Source organism: Babylonia areolata, chromosome 26, assembly GCF_041734735.1.
Source record: "Babylonia areolata isolate BAREFJ2019XMU chromosome 26, ASM4173473v1, whole genome shotgun sequence".
In the NCBI taxonomy this organism is placed as follows: domain Eukaryota; kingdom Metazoa; phylum Mollusca; class Gastropoda; order Neogastropoda; family Buccinidae; genus Babylonia; species Babylonia areolata.
The window spans coordinates 9512016-9531722 of NC_134901.1; the positions used below are offsets into that span (position 1 = coordinate 9512016).

Here is a 19707-nt window from a genome sequence, read left to right on the forward strand (position 1 = left end):
CTGACATACAACAGACAAGTGACCACAGCACGTGAAGCCAAACACAGTGACACCTCCTGACACCGCACGGCTTCTGACATACAACAGACAAATGACCACAACACATGACCTCCTTTCCATGAAGATGACGGCGATGAACAAACAACGATAAAGACAAAGGCGATGATGGTGGTGATAATGCAGATGGCGATTAAGTCCAATCAATAAACGATGACCACGATGGAGCAAATGACACAGGCGACGATGAATTAACGACGATGATGATGTCAGTAGTGATGGTTCAGGCGACAAGAACATCCACTGAATGGATATGATAATTATAACGACGACGATAATACCAACAGTGGTGATTCAGGCGACAAGAACGTCCACTGAATGATGACATTTTTCATGATGATGATGATTTTTCTCAAGACGCCAGAACCAAAGGATACAGTTGGCCTGGCTGAGCGGGTTTTCTGGGATGGTGGGCATGTTGAGGATGATCAGGTCCGCGTTGGCCGACCTCTCGCGTAGCTTTTCGTTCAGACGCACGGCCGTGTGCATCTTGCGCATGTTCTTCGCGCGCCTGTCGCATGCACAGAGCGTGCAGACACCACACATGATGAGTCGGTCAGCCTTGCTATGGTGGAGCTGCGGTTAGTGGTTGGGAGTTTGGGAGGGTTGGAGTGTGTGTGTGTGTGTGTGTGTGTGTGTGGAGGGACGGGGGGTACAATGGCTCGTTTTTACTGTGGGTGTTTGTGTTTTACTTTTTGGTGGAAATGTAAAAAAATAATTAAAAAAAAACAACTAAGAGAACAACAACAATTACAAATCAACCCAACACACATGCATATACACACATGCACGCACAAACACACACACACACACACACACACATACACACACACACACACACACACTCACTCACTCACTCACTCACTCACACAAAGGGTCCGTATCGACTTCGCGGGAAGAAAACAAAACAAAACAAAACAAAAACAAAACTAGATGGTGGAGGAGGAAGGAGTGGCGATCCACTCCTCACTAACAAAAACCGTCATTCCCACACCCATCAGCACCACACACCCCATCACATCAGCTGAGTTCTGTACTCTTTACACAACCCCCACCCCGCTCCCTCACTCCTACCATCCACCCTGCTCCCTCACCCCTACCATCCACCCTGCTCCCTCACTCCTACCATCCACCCTGCTCTCCTCACTCCTACCATCCACCCTGCTCCCTCACTCCTACCATCCACCCTGTACTCCTTACTCCTACCATCCACCCTGCTCCCTCACCCCTACCATCCACCCTGCTCCCTCACTCCTACCATCCACCCTGCTCTCCTCACTCCTACCATCCACCATGCTCCCTCACTCCTACCATCCACCCTGCTCCCTCACTCCTACCATCCACCCTCACACTGCTCCTTCACTCCTACCATCCACCCTGCTCCCTCACTCCTACCATCCACCCTGCTCCCTCACTCCTACCATCCACCCTGCACCCGTTACTCCTACCATCCACCCTGCTCCCTCACTCCTACCATCCACCCTGCTCCCTCACCCTTACCATCCACCCTGCTCCCTCACTCCTACCATCCACCCTGCTCCCTCACATCCACCCTGCTCCCTCACTCCTACCATCCACCCTGCTCCCTCACTCCTACCATCCACCCTGCACCCGTTACTCCTACCATCCACCCTGCTCCCTCACTCCTACCATCCACCCTGCTCCCTCACTCCTACCATCCACCCTGCTCCCTCACCCTTACCATCCACCCTGCTCCCTCACTCCTACCATCCACCCTGCTCCCTCACTCCTACCATCCACCCTGCTCCCTCACCCCTACCATCCACCCTGCTCCTGCTCCCTCACTCCTACCATCCACCCTGCTCCCTCACTCCTACCATCCACCCTGCTCCATCACCCCTACCATCCACCCTGCTCCTGCTCCCTCACTCTTACCATCCACCCTGCTCCCTCACCCCTACCATCCACCCTGCTCCTGCTCCCTCACTCCTACCATCCACCCTGCTCCCTCACTCCTACCATCCACCCTGCTCCTGCTCCCTCACTCCTACCATCCACCCTGCTCCCTCACCCCTACCATCCACCCTGCTCCCTCACCCCTACCATCCACCCTGCTCCCTCACTCCTACCATCCACCCTGCTCCCTCACCCCTACCATCCACCCTGCTCCCTCACCCCTACCATCCACCCTGCTCCCTCACCCCTACCATCCACCCTGCTCCCTCACCCCTACCATCCACCCTGCTCTCCTCACCCCTACCATCCACCCTGCTCCTGCTCCCTCACTCCTACCATCCACCCTGCTCCCTCACTCCTACCATCCACCCTGCTCCTGCTCCCTCACTCCTACCATCCACCCTGCTCCCTCACTCCTACCATCCACCCTGCTCTTCTCACCCAATCCATCCACCCTGCTCTTCTCACCCTTACCATCCACCCTGCTCCCTCACCCCTACCATCCACCCTGCTCCCTCACTCCTACCATCCACCCTGCTCCCTCACTCCTACCATCCACCCTGCTCCCTCACTCCTACCATCCACCCTGCTCCCTCACCCCTACCATCCACCCTGCTCCCTCACCCCTACCATCCACCCTGCTCCCTCACCCTTACCATCCACCCTGCTCCCTCACTCCTACCATCCACCCTGCTCCCTCACCCCTACCATCCACCCTGCTCCCTCACCCCTACCATCCACCCTGCTCCCTCACCCCTACCATCCACCCTGCTCCCTCACTCCTACCATCCACCCTGCTCCTGCTCCCTCACTCCTACCATCCACCCTGCTCTCCTCACTCCTACCATCCACCCTGCTCCCTCACTCCTACCATCCACCCTGCTCCCTCACCCCTACCATCCACCCTGCTCCCTCACTCCTACCATCCACCCTGCTCCCTCACTCCTACCATCCACCCTGCTCCTGCTCCGTCACTCCTATCATCCACCCTGCTCCCTCACTCCTGCCATCCACCCTGCTCCTGCTCCCTCACTCCTACCATCCACCCTGCTCCCTCACTCCTACCATCCACCCTGCTCCCTCACTCCTACCATCCACCCTGCTCCCGCTCCTGCTCCGTCACTCCTATCATCCACCCTGCTCCCTCACTCCTGCCATCCACACTGCTCCTGCTCCCTCACTCCTACCATCCACCCTGCTCCCTCACTCCTACCATCCACACTGCTCCCTCACTCCTACCATCCACCCTGCTCCCTCACTCCTACCATCCACCCTGCTCCTGCTCCCTCACTCCTACCATCCACCCTGCTCCCTCACTCCTACCATCCACCCTGCTCCCTCACTCCTACCATCCACCCTGCTCCCTCACTCCTACCATCCACCCTGCTCCCTCACTCCTACCATCCACCCTGCTCCCTCACCCTTACCATCCACCCTGCTCCCTCACTCCTACCATCCACCCTGCTCCCTCACTCCTACCATCCACCCTGCTCCCTCACTCCTACCATCCACCCTGCTCCCTCATTCATACCATCCACTTCTCACCCGCAACAACACAGACCAATGAAGAATAAATAATTATTGATAATGATTACGTTTAGTGATGGAAGTGGATTGAGCATATGATAGGCTTCTTTGCGTTCTGCCCCCCCCCTCCCCCCCCCCCCCCTGACAACTCCCCTCCCCCCCAGCCTTCCCACCCCTACCCGCCCCCCCAAAGAAAAATGAAGAAATGAATTCAAAATAATTAGAAAGAAATATGGACAATAGGAAAAAGGCAGGGTAAACTCACAGACAGAGAGAGCAAGAAAGGGGGAGAGAAAAAAAAAGAGAGAGAGAGAGAGAGGATGGGTAAAGACTTACGCCAGGTAAAAGCTGTCGTCTTCTGTGGGTTCGGAAAAGGTAGGTGGGTCCGTTACATCTGACTTTTCTTTCGCTGCCGTGCCCAATCCGCCCGCACCCTTGCTGCCTGGAGCACCAGCTTCACTCTTGCTGCCTGGAGCACCAGCTCCACCCTTGCTGCCTGGAGCACCAGCTTCACTCTTGCTGCCTGGAGCACCAGCTCCACCCTTGCTGCCTGGAGCACCAGCTCCACCTGGAGCACCGGTGGCAGACTTGCTGCCTGGAGCACCGGTGGCAGACTTGCTGCCTTCACCAGGGACTGGTGGCTTGCTGCCTGGAGCACCGGTGGCAGACTTGCTGCCTTCACCAGGGACTGGTGGCTTGCTGCCTGGAGCACCGGTGGCAGACTTGCTGCCTTCACCAGGGGCTGGTGGCTTGCTGCCTGGAGCACCGGTGGCAGACTTGCTGCCTTCACCAGGGACTGGTGGCTTGCTGTCTGGAGCAGCCACAGGGGTTCCGCCCTTCGGAGCGGCGGCCACCGTGGGCTGGGGATCCTTGGGGCTTGCTGCGGGAACCTTGCTCCCTGGAGCGCCGGCTGTGGGGACGCTGCCCGAAGTGCTGACCGCACCCTTCCCTTCCGGAGTGTGACCCGAAGGCTTGCTGTCCTGGGGGGTGACTGCTGCTGGACCCTTGCCGCCTGGAGCGGCCGCCTCTGTGGCAGACTGGATCAGGGGCCGCTTCTCATCCACGTCGTCGAACATGTCTTGGACGTTGGTGTTGTTGGCGGTGTCTGGTGTGTCACTCTGCAACGGAAAAAAATCTGGACTCCATGCAAGACAAGACTCTTTTTTTCCCCCCCAACAGACCGACAATGTATTCTAGCGAGAAAATTGTAGAAGTGATGACTTGCAAATATGGGCGAGCAGCAGCAAGAACTATACTTTCTATCTACTTTTACCAACACAAACAGACACAAACAAGACGAAAGGGAGTGTGAATCACTTATGGGCTGATCCCGCGCCTCCACACCTCCCCACCAATTTTATCCCCTTACAAATAGTTACCGATGTCAGAAATGCGGATTCTGACTTCAATCAAGGATCAAATAAAAGAAAAAACGGAAACTGTACCAATGAATTAATGGCTCTTTTTAACGTTTATGACACATAAGAGAAAAAAGCAAAAGCACAGGTCAGCAGTTCCATAACTCTGTTCCCTTCTTAGCAACACACACTGGTTTACACGCCTAGAAAATAACAAATGATATTGGAGCAATCTAAACAAGGAGGCAACGCTTTTGTTCCTGACGTCAACTAGAGTAAAATATGATGTATGCAAACCAATACACGCAGTGCGTTGCCTAATTAACTCACTCAGTACGGCCAGTCCTCTCTTCTCCTCTACACAGACCACTCGGATGTCCAGTGGGTGTCTGAATGACCCAACCTTTAGCTTCCGTCGTCAGAATTGTGGTATTCTTTGTCAACATTCACGTCTTCAGTATAAGAGCCTTCCGCTTGCAATATTTTGATGATGGTAATTGGGGTGAAACGCTGTTAGCGTCGTCTCTTTCGCCGTTCGTATGGAAAGAGTTAAAGACGAAGTGGGGTGGGGGTGAAGTGTGAGGATTGTTATTCCCCCTCTCCTCCCCCTTGCAAGGAAGGCTTTTTTTTCTTCTCCAACTCAGTTTTGACATCGCCTTTCTCGTGTAAATATATTCATATTTATGAAGGAAGCCAAATCAATACGAGATTACAATCCAGTGCAGCCGGTATCTTTTGTGACTTCCTATCAAGTGCACTAGCTTTCTGCTACAGTTCTTGTGACAAGCAAATATATTTGCGGGGTGCATGTGTGTGTGTGTGTGTGTGTGTGTGTGTGTGTGTGTGTGTGTGTGTGCGTGTGTGTATGTGTATGTCTGTGTGTGTGTGTGTGTGTGTGTGTGTGTGTGTGTGTGAGAGAGAGAGAGAGAGAGAGAGAGAGAGGACAACTGACAGTCTCATTTCTCTTCTGGCTTAAAATACACGGAAGTTAAATATCTCTCTCTCTCTCTCTCTCTCTCTCTCTCTCTCTCTCTTTCCTTTTTTCGGTACAAACCCGCTGTGGTTCCGGGGAGAATGAGTAGTACACCGGCGAGATGTCCTCTCCCGTGTTGGCCGTGGTGCCATTTGTCTGTTGTTTGTCCATCTCAATCACCACCTGTACATGGTAAAAAGATCAAATGAAAGGGCCGTTTTACAAGTTTCCGTTGTCCTAGCGCGCGCGTATATGTATGAATGTATGTATGTATGTGTGTGTGCGTGTGTGTGTGTGCGCGCGCATGTGTGTGAGCATGTGTGTGTGCCTTGAAGCAAGGTGTACACATTGCAAATAAGGCTGAAATTCATCACTTGAAATATAATTTCGTTTGGTAATTATCTCCAAACCGCTTGAAAACAATCCATATTTATTTGTACCAACGAGTCTTCAGTGATGTCGACTGCACTGTAAATCGTTGCCGCCTATTCAAACTGAATTAGATTCATTCATATATCATAATTATATTCACAGCCGAGCGATGTCCACATTAGGTCAGCTTTGTTCGCTCACTCCGCCCAAAGTTCTGCACGGATCGTCCTTTCCTTCAGCTGACGTACCCTACGGCACCCCACGCTGGGTTTTTAATCCACGTTTAGAGGCGTGAAAGACTCTCCAAGTTAGAGTAATCAACGTTAATCAATCAGCCGATGACTCCCTGCAACACTGCGGATCCACGCAGTAAAACTCTCGTGGAGGTCCATATTTTTACGTCACTTTTTACTGCAGTGATGGCCGAGCCTTGACTAATGTTTCCTGTTTAGTGTTATTTATATGTATTTAACTGTGCTTTCATAACTGTGAAACTGCATGTTTGATGCATATCTGTTATGCATGTGTGGGTGTATGCGTGAATGTGTGTCTTCATGTTTTACATTTATTTGCTTATTTATCATCATTGTTGTCTTATTTATTTTTTTTAAAATTATTATTATTACCATTACTACTACCTTTTTTATATCATAATTATTATTTATTTATTTACTTATTTATTTATGTATTATCTGTTATTTATGTATTATCTATTATTTATTCACCTTTTTTTTCTTTTCTTTTTTTTCTCAAGGCCTGACTAAGCGCGTTGGGTTACGCTGCTGGTCAGGCATCTGCTTGGCAGATGTGGTGTAGCGCATATGGATTTGTCCAAACGCAGTGACGCCTCCTTGAGCTACTGAAACTGAAACTGAAACTTTTAGTTATTACCGCATGACTGCAAGTTGGGTGTATGATACTGTGGGGGCTGTCTTACCCTAGTTCCGACGTGAAGACTGCCACCCTTCCCTGATTGCTGTGTTACAATGAACTGCCCTTCGCTCACTTGTTTTGTCTGTATAAACTTCGGGTTACTCTTCCCGGGGAGATCATTTCGCCAAGATTTCTCACATTTTTATCTCTCTGAAATACACATTATGTTTGTTGACATATCAGAGTGATTGTTTTTGAGCCCGCGGAATTTTGCCAATGACGCCTCTCTTGCTGTCATGGGTTCTTTTACGCGCACGAAATGCATACAGCACAATGGACCTTGATCATCGTCCAATTCAGAAGGCTGGTACCCAGACCACACAACTCAATGGCTGGCGGACACAGGAGAAAAGTTTGCTTCTTGGTTCAATGCTCGTTCAATCCCCAGCCAATGTTCTGTAAACCTGACAACTGTTGGTCACACACGCCTCTTACTGAGACAGAAAAAATGGCACTGATGAAGGCAGACTTGATGTTCACGCCGAGCGTATACGCATACTTGTGTTCACGTGGTTCTGTTACATGCAAGACATCGTGCCAGGCTGACGGAACGGGTATACACGTTGTCACAAATCTATTTCTCGCTCAAAATTAACAACAACAAAAACCAGCTCGAAGAACGACAACAACACCACATACACATACATTCATAAACAAACACTCGCACACGCACAAGCACGCACGTGCGCTCACACACACCATGATGCATGTGCACACACAGACACACACACAGTTTCCCTCCAAGCCCCATCTTCATTTCTACCGCTTCACCTCCCCTTTCTGCCGCCACTTTTTTCTCTCTCCTTCTAATATCACTTGGATTGGAAAGACGTGAACCCAAGACTTCTGCTGCTCTTACTACTACTGCTACAACACACACACACACACACACACACACGCACGCACGCACACATGCACAGACACACACCTGCTCACCTGTTCGGTACTGCCGAGTGGGGTGTCCGACTTAACATTCAATGCAGGTTGGTTTGCCTTGTGGGCTCTGTCCACCAGCACGTCCACCACTTTCGCGCTCTGTGCGCAGATAAAAGCACACACACACACACACACACACACACAGAGACAGAGAGAGAGAGAAATACGCACACACACACACACACACACACACACACACACACACGCACCCCATTTCAACCTTCAACGTTTTTGTTCCACGACTTGATGATTACATAAAAACCAGTGAGTACTCACTCAAGTGAGCAAGGCATAAAAAGACCCCCCCCCCCCTACCCCCAGTAAAGCACCCATATAAAATGTAAGGGAAAAAATAACAGATTTTTCATTCCGTCTACAAATGAGACAATAAGTCAAACCCACCAATCACCATGCCAACCAATGAAAACGTTAATCAGTAGAGTTTTACGACACATTGGAAAAAAAAGCCTGTAAGGTCAGGTTAACTATTTAAGGTTGGTTCGGTGACGGCTGCGTGATTCGAGGGAGCGAGTCCAGGAAAACCTTATCTCTCTTAAAAATATATACCCTGTACACAATACCGTGACCAACCAGTCAACCAACGAACGAATTAATGAACTAATCAATCAACCAACCAATCAACGTGTCAATCAACTGATCAGTCAACTAACAGACCTCCTTTCTTTTCAGGTTCATGGCGCTCAGCAACCGTACTCTCTGCTCCATTTTCAAGGTGCGCTCGTATATGTAGGCCGAGATGTCCCTGTCTTCCTGGGAGGAAGGAGACAACACAAAGGTAATATCGTTTCCAGCGTGCTCATGACCTCCCCTTTCACACACACACACACACACACACACATGTATAAGAGACAGCTTGACTGATTAACTGACTGACTGACACATAATCATGTTTGTTTTTCAGAAACAAAAGGGGTAGGCCCTGCCCAACTACCGGGTTATTCTCTTTGCAAGTGGGAATGTTTCTCTCCAGTTCGCTGCCAGGAGCAAGCAGCAAGCCCGACGAGCACTGCAGAATGTGAAGCAGCTGTGGCTTGCTGTGCACCCCTTTGCAGGAACAGGAAGACAAAATGTGTGAGCATTGATGAACCATTTTTAACCTCCTATCCCCTCCTTACAGTGCAAATCAATTTTCAGATTTAAAGTTAAATCTAGACTGGTTGTTTACGCTTCTTCCCCCCCCCCCCCCCTTTTTATGGAAAACAATGACATTAGGGCTTGAAATTATTATTCACTCAATTATAACATATTATCTGTCCCTTGTTACTGGGCGCCATTGGCCGTGTCTGGTATTTTTCCACTTCCATATTTCAGGAAACGTTTCGACTATTATTTGATTTTAAAAGTCTTTCTTTTTTTTCCTTCGGTTTTCTGTTCGTTTTTGTTTGTTTTGTTGTTGTTGTTGTTTTAAATACATATCCTTAACAAATCAGACCACACTGCCAAATTATTCGGTGTTTTCTCTTGCTTAGATTACTGAGAAATGTTTCTCTACTGTCAGCAGCCAAGCTAAAGCAGAAGCCGGGAGAGCACTCCACAGTGCGTATAGCTGTCACTTGCTGTGCATGCTAACCTCCCCTCCTCCGTCCATTGGTGAGTATACTACCCCCCCCCCCTTTTTTTTTTTTTTTTTTTAAGATCTTGTCATGAACTATAATCGAAAAATACCAAATATTTTGAACATTCAGAAAGAATAAGCATATGCCTACAATGTCCACAAAAAATAAATAAAATAAAATAAAATAAAATTGGGGGGTTGGGGGGGGGGCGACTGGGGTTGAGTGTGATTGTGCTTGGTCTGAAATCCCAATCAATTCTTCTCTCTCCCTCTTGATCTTTTTCTTTTCTCTCAAAAGCTCCTCATCCCCAGCACCGGACGGGATTCTTGACATGACAAACAACAGGACCGGAAGAGAGATAGACAGAGACGAGGAGAGAAATACAGAATGAGAGACACTGACAGACAGACCGAACGAACGAACAAATGAACTGCTCTATTCAGATAAAAGCCAAAGAGCCCCTCCCTGAGGGGTGTGACACAAGTGACTGACAGACACAGAGATGTAGAGAAAAACAGGAGAGAAACAGAGACAGACAGACAGACACAGAGATGTAGAGAAAAACAGGAGAGAAACAGAGACAGACAGACAAAACAGAGAGAGGTAGAGAAAAACAGGAGAGAAACAGAGACAGACAGACAGACAGAGAGATGCAGAGAAAAAACAGAAAGAGAGAAACAGAGACAGACAGAGAGAGAGAGAGAGACGCAGAGAAAAACAGAAAGAGAGAAACAGAGACAGACAGACAGACAGAGAGACAGAGAGAGAGAGATGCAGAGAAAAACAGAAAGAGAGAAACAGAGACTGACAGACAGACAGACAGACAGAGAGAGAGAGATGCAGAGAAAAACAGAAAGAGATAAACAGTGACAGACAGACAGACAGACAGACTGACAGACAGACTGACAGACAGAGAGATGCAGAGAAAAACAGAAAGAGAGAAACAGTGACAGACAGACAGACAGACTGACAGACAGAGAGATGCAGAGAAAAACAGAAAGAGAGAAACAAAGACAGACTGACAGACAGACAGAGAGATGCAGAGAAAAACAGAAAGAGAGAAACAGAGACAGACTGACAGACAGACAGACAGACAGAGAGATGCAGCGAAAAACAGAAAGAGAGAAACAAAGACAGACAGACAGACAGACAGAGAGATGCAGAGAAAAACAGAAAGAGATAAACAGTGACAGACAGACTGACAGACAGAGAGATGCAGAGAAAAACAGAAAGAGAGAAACAAAGACAGAGAGATGCAGAGAAAAAACAGAAAGAGAGAAACAAAGACAGACAGACACAGAGATGCAGAGAAAAACAGAAAGAGAGAAACAAAGACAGACAGACAGATGCAAAGGCAGTGACAAGAGAGTGTCAAACTGGCCGAAAGGATAGATAAGCACGGCAGAACAAGGCCGACAAGACCTGAGGGAAGGACCGGACCTCACCATTTCCACCACCTCCACAGTGGCGGGGATCCTCAGGTTGTACATGTACTGCTTCAGGTCCTTCTTCATCTGCACGCTGTTGTCCTCCAGCTCTGATCACGTCAAGGTGGCCTGGCTTCCACTCGTTTTTTTTTCTGCACTTCCCTCTGTATCCTTCCCTACCTTCTGCACTACCTTCTGTATCCTTCCTTTCACACACTACCTTCTGCACTACCTTCTGTATCCTTCCTTTCACACACTACCTTCTGCACTACCCTCTGTACCCTTCCTTTCACACACTACCTTCTGCACTACCCTCTGTACCCTTCCTTTCACACACTACCTTCTGCACTACCCTCTGTACCCTTCCTTTCACACACTACCTTCTGCACTACCTTCTGTACCCTTCCTTTCACACACTACCTTCTGTACCCTTCCTTTCACACACTACCTTCTGGACTACCCTCTGTGCCCTTCCTTTCACACACTACCTTCTGCACTACCCTCTGTACCCTTCCTTTCACACACTACCTTCTGCACTACCCTCTGTATCCTTCCTTTCACACACTACCTTCTCCACTACCCTCTGTACCCTTCCTTTCACACACTACCTTCTGCACTACCCTCTGTACCCTTCCTTTCACACACTACCTTCTGCACTACCTTCTGTATCCTTCCTTTCACACACTACCTTCTGCACTACCCTCTGTACCCTTCCTTTCACACACTACCTTCTGCACTACCTTCTGTATCCTTCCTTTCACACACTACCTTCTGCACTACCCTCTGTACCCTTCCTTTCACACACTACCTTCTGCACTACCTTCTGTACCCTTCCTTTCACACACTACCTTCTGCACTACCCTCTGTACCCTTCCTTTCACACACTACCTTCTGCACTACCCTCTGTATCCTTCCTTTCACACACTACCTTCTGCACTACCCTCTGTACCCTTCCTTTCACACACTACCTTCTGCACTACCTTCTGTATCCTTCCTTTCACACACTACCTTCTGTACACTTCCTTTCACACACTACCTTCTGCACTACCCTCTGTATCCTTCCTTTCACACACTACCTTCTGCACTACCCTCTGTACCCTTCCTTTCACACACTACCTTCTGCACTACCCTCTTTATCCTTCCTTTCACACACTACCTTCTGCACTACCTTCTGTATCCTTCCTTTCACACACTACCTTCTACACTACTTTCTGTATCTGTCCTTTCACACACTACCTTCTGCACTACCTTCTGTACCCTTCCTTTCACATACTACCTTTTGTACCCTTCCTTTCACACACTACCTTCTGTACCCTTCCTTTCACACACTACCTTCTGCACTACTTTCTGTATCTTTACTTTCACACACTACCTTCTGCACTACCTTCTGTACCCTTCCTTTCACACACTACCTTCTGCACTACCTTCTGTACCCTTCCTTTCACACACTACCTTCTGCACTACCCTCTGTACCCTTCCTTTCACACACTACCTTCTGCACTACCTTCTGTATCCTTCCTTTCACACACTACCTTCTGCACTACCTTCTGTACCCTTCCTTTCACACACTACCTTCTCCACTACCCTCTGTACCCTTCCTTTCACACACTACCCTCTGCACTACCCTCTGTACCCTTCCTTTCACACACTACCTTCTGCACTACCCTCTGTATCCTTCCTTTCACACACTACCTTCTGCACTACCCTCTGTACCCTTCCTTTCACACACTACCTTCTGCACTACCCTCTGTATCCTTCCCTACCTTCTGCACTACCTTCTGTACCCTTCCTTTCACACACTACCTTCTGCACTACCCTCTGTACCCTTCCTTTCACACACTACCTTCTGCACTACCCTCTGTACCCTTCCTTTCACACACTACCTTCTGCACTACCCTCTGTATCCTTCCCTACCTTCTGCACTACCTTCTGTACCCTTCCTTTCACACACTACCTTCTGCACTACCCTCTGTACCCTTCCTTTCACACACTACCTTCTGCACTACCTTCTGTACCCTTCCTTTCACACACTACCTTCTGCACTACCTTCTGTATCCTTACTTTCACACACTACCTTCTGTACCCTTCCTTTCACACACTACCTTCTGCACTACCCTCTGTATCCTTACTTTCACACACTTTACTCCAGACATTTTTCCTGTACACTTCCTTTCACACACTTCATTCTAGACACATTTTGGTACACTTCCTTTCACATACTTCATTCTAGACACTTTTTCTTTACACTTCCTTTCACACACTTCATTCTAGACACTTTTTGGTACGCTTCCTTTCACACACTTCATTCTAGACACTTTTTGGTACACTTCCTTTCACACACTTCATTCTAGACACTTTCTGGTACACTTCCTTTCACATACTTCACTCTAGACACTTTTTCTGTACCCTTCCTTTCACACACTTCATTCTAGACACTTTTTATGCACCCTTCCTTTCACACACTTCATTCTAGACACTTTTTTCTGTACACTTCCTTTCAAACACTTCATTGTAGACACTTTTTCTGTATCCTTCCTTTCACACACTTCATTCTAGACGCTCTCTTCTGCAATGCCTTCTGTATCCTTCCTTTCTCACACGGGACACACTTCCTTCCATACACTCTGTCACACACTTCCACACATTTTCTGCAACATACTTCCTGCCATAATACATCTTGAGAAAGCCTTACTTTCACACATTTTCTAACACAAACTTCCTTCCACACACTATGTAATTATACGCGTCCTTCCAAACACCTTTTGACACATACGTTCGACATACTTTCTGACACATCTTTCCACACACTTTCTGATACATAACTTTCTTCCACAGACTTCCTCCAACCTGACACTTCCTCCTGGCTGATGCTGCTGATCAGGCGTCTGCCTATCATATGTCTTTACGCAGTGACGCTTCCTTCAGAAACTGAAACTCCCCTCCACGCCCCCTCCCCCACAGACACACGGAATGTGTATCGACGTTAAATCCGTATATAAGTATTTGTAATACTTAATTAACCTTGCGAAACATCTCTCAGCGCACATTTTTCTGACACACGATTTCTTGCAGGCAGTTCTTTCATCACACACACACACACACACACACACACACACACAAACATGCGCGCGCGGAAGCCAAGAAAAAGGATACGGGCCACAGTAAACAATCTCAGACTACAGTTTTTCCACACTTTGTGCTGCACCAGAAGAAAGGCCAGCATGATGAGCATACTGCCGTCGTGTAAGCCAGTCAAGGTTCATCAACAGTGAGATAGTATTGTATTGTATTGTACTATACTGTACTGTACTGTACTGTACTGTATTGTATTGTATTGTATTGTGTAGTATTGTACTGCACCATATTGCATCGTATTGCATCGTATCAAATCGAATAGTGAATAAGAAAATTGCTGGGATATGTGTTGTTTATTGAGTAAATCATTAGTTAGTTCTTTTGTACCGTACCCTTTCATTATAAATAAAACCACTCGGGTACACGGCTACACTCAACACCACCCACTTTACGAGGGGCTGTAAATGAAAACATCCCGTCTGTCGTCATCTCCCACGCCTCCATCGTTCTCGTGAGAGGCGAGAGGTCTTCACCCAGTAACAATGTCGTGTTGTGTTGTATTGCATCGTGTTATACTGTTGTACTGAAATGTATTGCGTTACGTTGTCCTGCCTTGTACTGTGTCGTGTTAACTCTCTCCATACGAACGGCGAAAGAGAATACGTTAACAGCGTTTCACCCCAATTACCACCATCAAAATATTGCAAGCGGAAGGCTCTTATACTGAAGAGGTGAATGTTGACAAAGAATACCACAGTTCTGACGACGGAAGCTAAAGGTTGGGTCATTCAGACACCCACTGGACATCCGAGGGCTAGGGGTCTGTGTAGAGGAGAAGAGAGGACTGGCCGTACTGAGTGAGTTAAACTGTGGTATTGTATTGCATTGCGCTGCATTGTCCTAACTTGTTTTGTGTTGTGCTGTGTTCTGTTGTGTGCTATCGTTTTGCAATGTTGTAATGTATTGCACTGCATTGTCCTAACTTGTGTCATGTTGTGTTGTGGTGTATCGTTTTGTAATGTTGTATTTTATTGCTTTGCACTGCATGGCATTGTCATGTCTTGTACTGCATTGTGTTGTATTGCTTTGTAATGTTGTATTGCGTTGTATTGCATTGTATTGTCCTAACTTGTATTTGTGTTGTGTCGTGTTGTGTTGTGGTGTATCGTTTTGTAATGTTGTATTCTGTTGTATTGCATTGCATTGTCCTAACTTGTATTGTGTTGTGTCATGCTGTGTTGTGGTGTATCGTTTTGTAATGTTGTATTGTGTTGTACTGCATTGCCATGTCCTAACTTGTATTGTGTTGTGTCGTGTTGTGGTGTATCGTTTTGTAATGTTGTATTGTGTTGTACTGCACTGCCATGTCCTAACTTGTATTGTGTTGTGTCGAGCTGTGTTGTGTTGTATCGTTTTGTAATGTTGTATTGTGTTGTACTGCACTGCCATGTCCTAACTTGTATTGTGTTGTGTCGAGCTGTGTTGTGTGGTGTATCGTTTTGTAATGTTGTATTGTGTTGTATGGCACTGCCATGTCCTAACTTGTATTGTGTTGTGTCGAGCTGTGTTGTGTTGTATTGTTTTGTAATGTTGTATTGTGTTGTATTGCACTGCCATGTCCTAACTTGTATTGTGTTGTGTCATGCTGTGTTGTGGTGTATCGTTTTGTAATGTTGTATTGTGTTGTACTGCATTGCATTGTCCTAACTTGTATTGTGTTGTGTTGTATTGTTTTGTAATGTTGTATTGTGTTGTATTGCATTGCCATGTCCTAACTTGTATTGTGTTGTGTCGTGCTGTGTTGTGGTGTATCGTTTTGTAATGTTGTATTGTGTTGTATTGCACTGCCATGCCCTAACTTGTATTGTGTTGTGTCGTGCTGTGTTGTGTGGTGTATCGTTTTGTAATGTTGTATTGTGTTGTATGGCACTGCATGGCACTGCCATGTCTTGTGTTGCACTGTGTTGTATTACAACGCATTACATTGTAGTGTGCAGTGTTGTGATGTGTGGGGTTGTGTTGTGTTGTGTTGTGCTGTGTTGTGTCGAGTTGTGTTACACTGTATTGCATTGTGTTTAGCTGCAAGGATATGCATGATCCACCAGATGTCTATGGTGCCCTCCAGACGGGCCGAGTTATCAGGGAACACTGTCGCCCCTTTCACCACTTGCAGCGCCATGTTGGATGCCTGCCCGTAGTGCAGCGTGTCTGTCCACACCAACACACACACACACACACACACACACACACACACACACACAGAGGCGCGCACACACACACACACACACATAGATATATAGATACATATATAGAGACAGACAGACAGACAGAGATGTATATTCTCTCTCTCTCTCTCTCTCTCTCCATATATATATATATATATATATATATATATATATGGAGAGAGAGAGAGAGAGAGAGAGAGAGACAGAGAAAATATACATCTCTGTCTGTATACAGACATTATATATTATATATACAGAGAGAGAGAGAGATACATACATACATACATACATACATACATACATACATACAGAAACATATACATATATTTCGACGACTATTAGCAGTGATGATGAATGATAACGATCTCTGTGACGGTAACGATGACGACGAAGACGGCAGCTGTCAAACGATAAGGACACTGATAAACAGGGTAATGACGACCATCCTGACGGTGATAAAGACGACGGAAGCAATAGCACAGCAGGCAGCAATGCTGACGACCACGGTAAGCACGATGGTGTTGATAAAAAGAACAATGTGACGATGATAACATACTTATGATGATGATGATGATGATGATCACGACCACAACCATGATTGTGCTGGTGATGATGACGATGATGATGCTGACCATACGAGTTCTGACGACAACGATGGACACGACAATAATAACGAGACAACGATAATCATGATGGCCATAGCGACAATAACATACCAAGGGTTCTCTTACTTCAGAGAATAAGTGTAACCGTCTCTTGGCTTCAATGGAATTGTCACAGTATGCTTGCAAATGCAACAGGCCTTTAACGAAGTTGCTAAATCTCCAATGTCCGATGGAGTTTTTTCAAAATCATGTGCAAAAATAAGGGGTCGACAATATTACGAGACTCTGGAGGGCAATTTGATGCCAGGACATTGCACTGTTCGTGCCAGTTGTCTACTTAATGAAGTTGTTTGCATTTTTTTTTTATAATAATAATAATACTAATAATGATAATACATAATACTTATATGGCGGAACTCCCCATACAATGGGCTCTATGCACCTTACATGAAACAATATATATACAAAAGTGCGTAATAACATAACTGCACATAAAAAAAAAACACGTATGGATTATTTGTATCTACATACATCAAGACAACGCTACAAATTGCAGATATGAACGATCACCCAAGCCCCCCTTTACCCCAACACCCCCACACAAAATGCCCTTCACATGCACACACACGCTAGCGGGCATACACAGTAAAGGCCTCCCCCCTCCAATCCCCCCCCCCCACACACACACACACACTACATGATGGTTTCAGTAGAAGGTAAAGTGCGGTGGGCAGGAGGAGGAAGAATGCAGATAAAATAGCTATCCTTCATCACACCCTGTTTGTAAACGGGGTGCGTGAGGGGTTGGATTTGAAGAAGGAACATTTTGTTGTGTTGTGTCAAAATTCTCCATGTGAAATTGGGACTGTCCTTCTCAGGGCACGTGCCTAGCTTGCAGCGCAGAGCAGCCTTTCTTTCTTCCAGTTTGTACATCGGACTCTCCCATCAGACTGAACGTTTCAACAAAAGCCTGCCAGTGCCAGGGGCAAATTCTTTTTGCCATTACATACATGCTAAGGGTGCATTGCACTTGGGCCATCGGTTTATCACCCCATCTGACAGGTTTGTAACCTACCCAGAACATTATTTCGCGTGCCAGTGAAGAAAGGCAGGGGGTGTAAGTGTTGTAACGACAGGCCCTAAAACCGGTCTGGAATCTTCAGCTAGCTCAGCGATTGAACAGTGCACAAAGTTGCCACCTACATGTTCCTGCCATCCCTCCTCACACCTCGCCGCCTTCCACCTCTATCACCCAACCGTCAAATTAAGGACTGGAAACAAGAGAGGCAAGGCCTTCAAAACTCACTTGTGATACACTTTTAAAAAAATCTAATCATTAAAATGCGTTCTGTATTTGTTATTATAAAGCTTCGGGTTAAAAGAAAAAGAAAAAAAAAAAGTCCTAACGGCAGATTCGAACTACGCGTGTTCGGATGAGAAGAAACTGTCTTACCCATTCCACTATCGTGGCTCCTTAACTGACGTTCAAAAATATAATATTTAAACATGCTTTTTTTAAAGGGCGAAAAATCGATTGCGGTATTCGCAGTGAGAACGCTGTTTAAATCATAATATTCTGGTGTATCATGGCCATTCAAAAAATCTTTAAGGGCAATTTAAAATTCTTTTTAAGTCCAAGGTAAAGGAGACGTGGCTATCGCCGCAATCACACTGCAACACTTAGCCGTTTTCTCTGGATCTAGATAGATGTACAAGTTTCAGTTAGTTACACCCGGTTGACACGGTCGATTCAGTTTCTCGTTTATGTTCATTCTAGTTTTATAGTTTTAAAGTTGATATGAAAATTGAGTATTTTGTTAAACTAATAATACGTAAAGCCAAGTACAAGTACTTCTAAATGTCTTATGAAGTGAAAAGGACTTCATTTTGAGAAAAGTCAAGACTGGAAATTTTTACGTTTCATCAATTCAAGGGTATTAATTCAAATGGTTTATTATTTTTAACTGTGAATTCCGACTGATTCTGTGGATATTTTTACGGCAGTTTGGGACATAATCCAGTAAGTGGTGAGGCGTTCACAAATCTTTCTCTGAACAAATATTTAACGGTCTCCTTCTCCAACTTTCCATCACATGTTATCGTGTATTGTCGATTGAATATAGGATTGAACGGGCAGGTCAACAACTTGAAACAAAATGGCGTCGTTCGCGTTCGCGAAAAATATGAGCACGCGCTTTGAATGTGTATAAATAATGTGTACGCAAGTGATTTTTGCCCATGACCTTCAGGGCTCAGCCAATAGATCTATAAAGTCCACTCGTCGTATTGATTTTAGTATTTTCCGAAAAAGACCACTTGGGCAAATGAACATAGTGAAAGCCCTGTACACGGAGAGTAAAACACACAAGCTTTTTATGTATTGAGTATAATTTCAAAATGCACACACAAGCTTTTTATGTACTGAGTATAATTTCAAAATGTAATGTTTAAGATGAGAAAGATGAGTTTAAAGCAAATTAAGTCCCCTAGCATTTATTACAGATTAATTTCCCTTCTTTACTTACTGCACCAAAACGTTTGCAAAATAAATATAACTTCCATGCTTAGCAAAAGAAGTTCCTGTTTGAACAAAAAATGATAACAATGACTGCTCTTGTTGTTGTCTCGAATATCAGATCAAAGTGCCAAGTTTAGAGAATGAAAAAAAAATAAATATAACAGTAAATGCAGTTTGCATATAATTTGGCTTCTTTTTTATTTTTTT

The 19707-nt window shown here is 46.2% G+C and overlaps 1 protein-coding gene across 1 annotated transcript in view; it reads right to left on the reverse strand.

Annotated features, from left to right (window-relative positions):
* LOC143300586 (solute carrier family 12 member 4-like) overlaps positions 1 to 19707 on the reverse strand; it is a 63621-nt gene that overhangs the window by 3931 nt on the left and 39983 nt on the right. The window contains exons 18-26 of the mRNA XM_076614361.1: positions 16244 to 16360; positions 14231 to 14320; positions 11096 to 11187; positions 8749 to 8844; positions 8074 to 8172; positions 5914 to 6015; positions 4070 to 4619; positions 3838 to 3997; positions 435 to 568 (exon numbers count right to left, since the gene is read on the reverse strand). Coding sequence (XP_076470476.1) covers positions 435 to 568; positions 3838 to 3997; positions 4070 to 4619; positions 5914 to 6015; positions 8074 to 8172; positions 8749 to 8844; positions 11096 to 11187; positions 14231 to 14320; positions 16244 to 16360 — 1440 coding nt within the window. The remainder of the gene's footprint in view (positions 1 to 434; positions 569 to 3837; positions 3998 to 4069; positions 4620 to 5913; positions 6016 to 8073; positions 8173 to 8748; positions 8845 to 11095; positions 11188 to 14230; positions 14321 to 16243; positions 16361 to 19707) is intronic.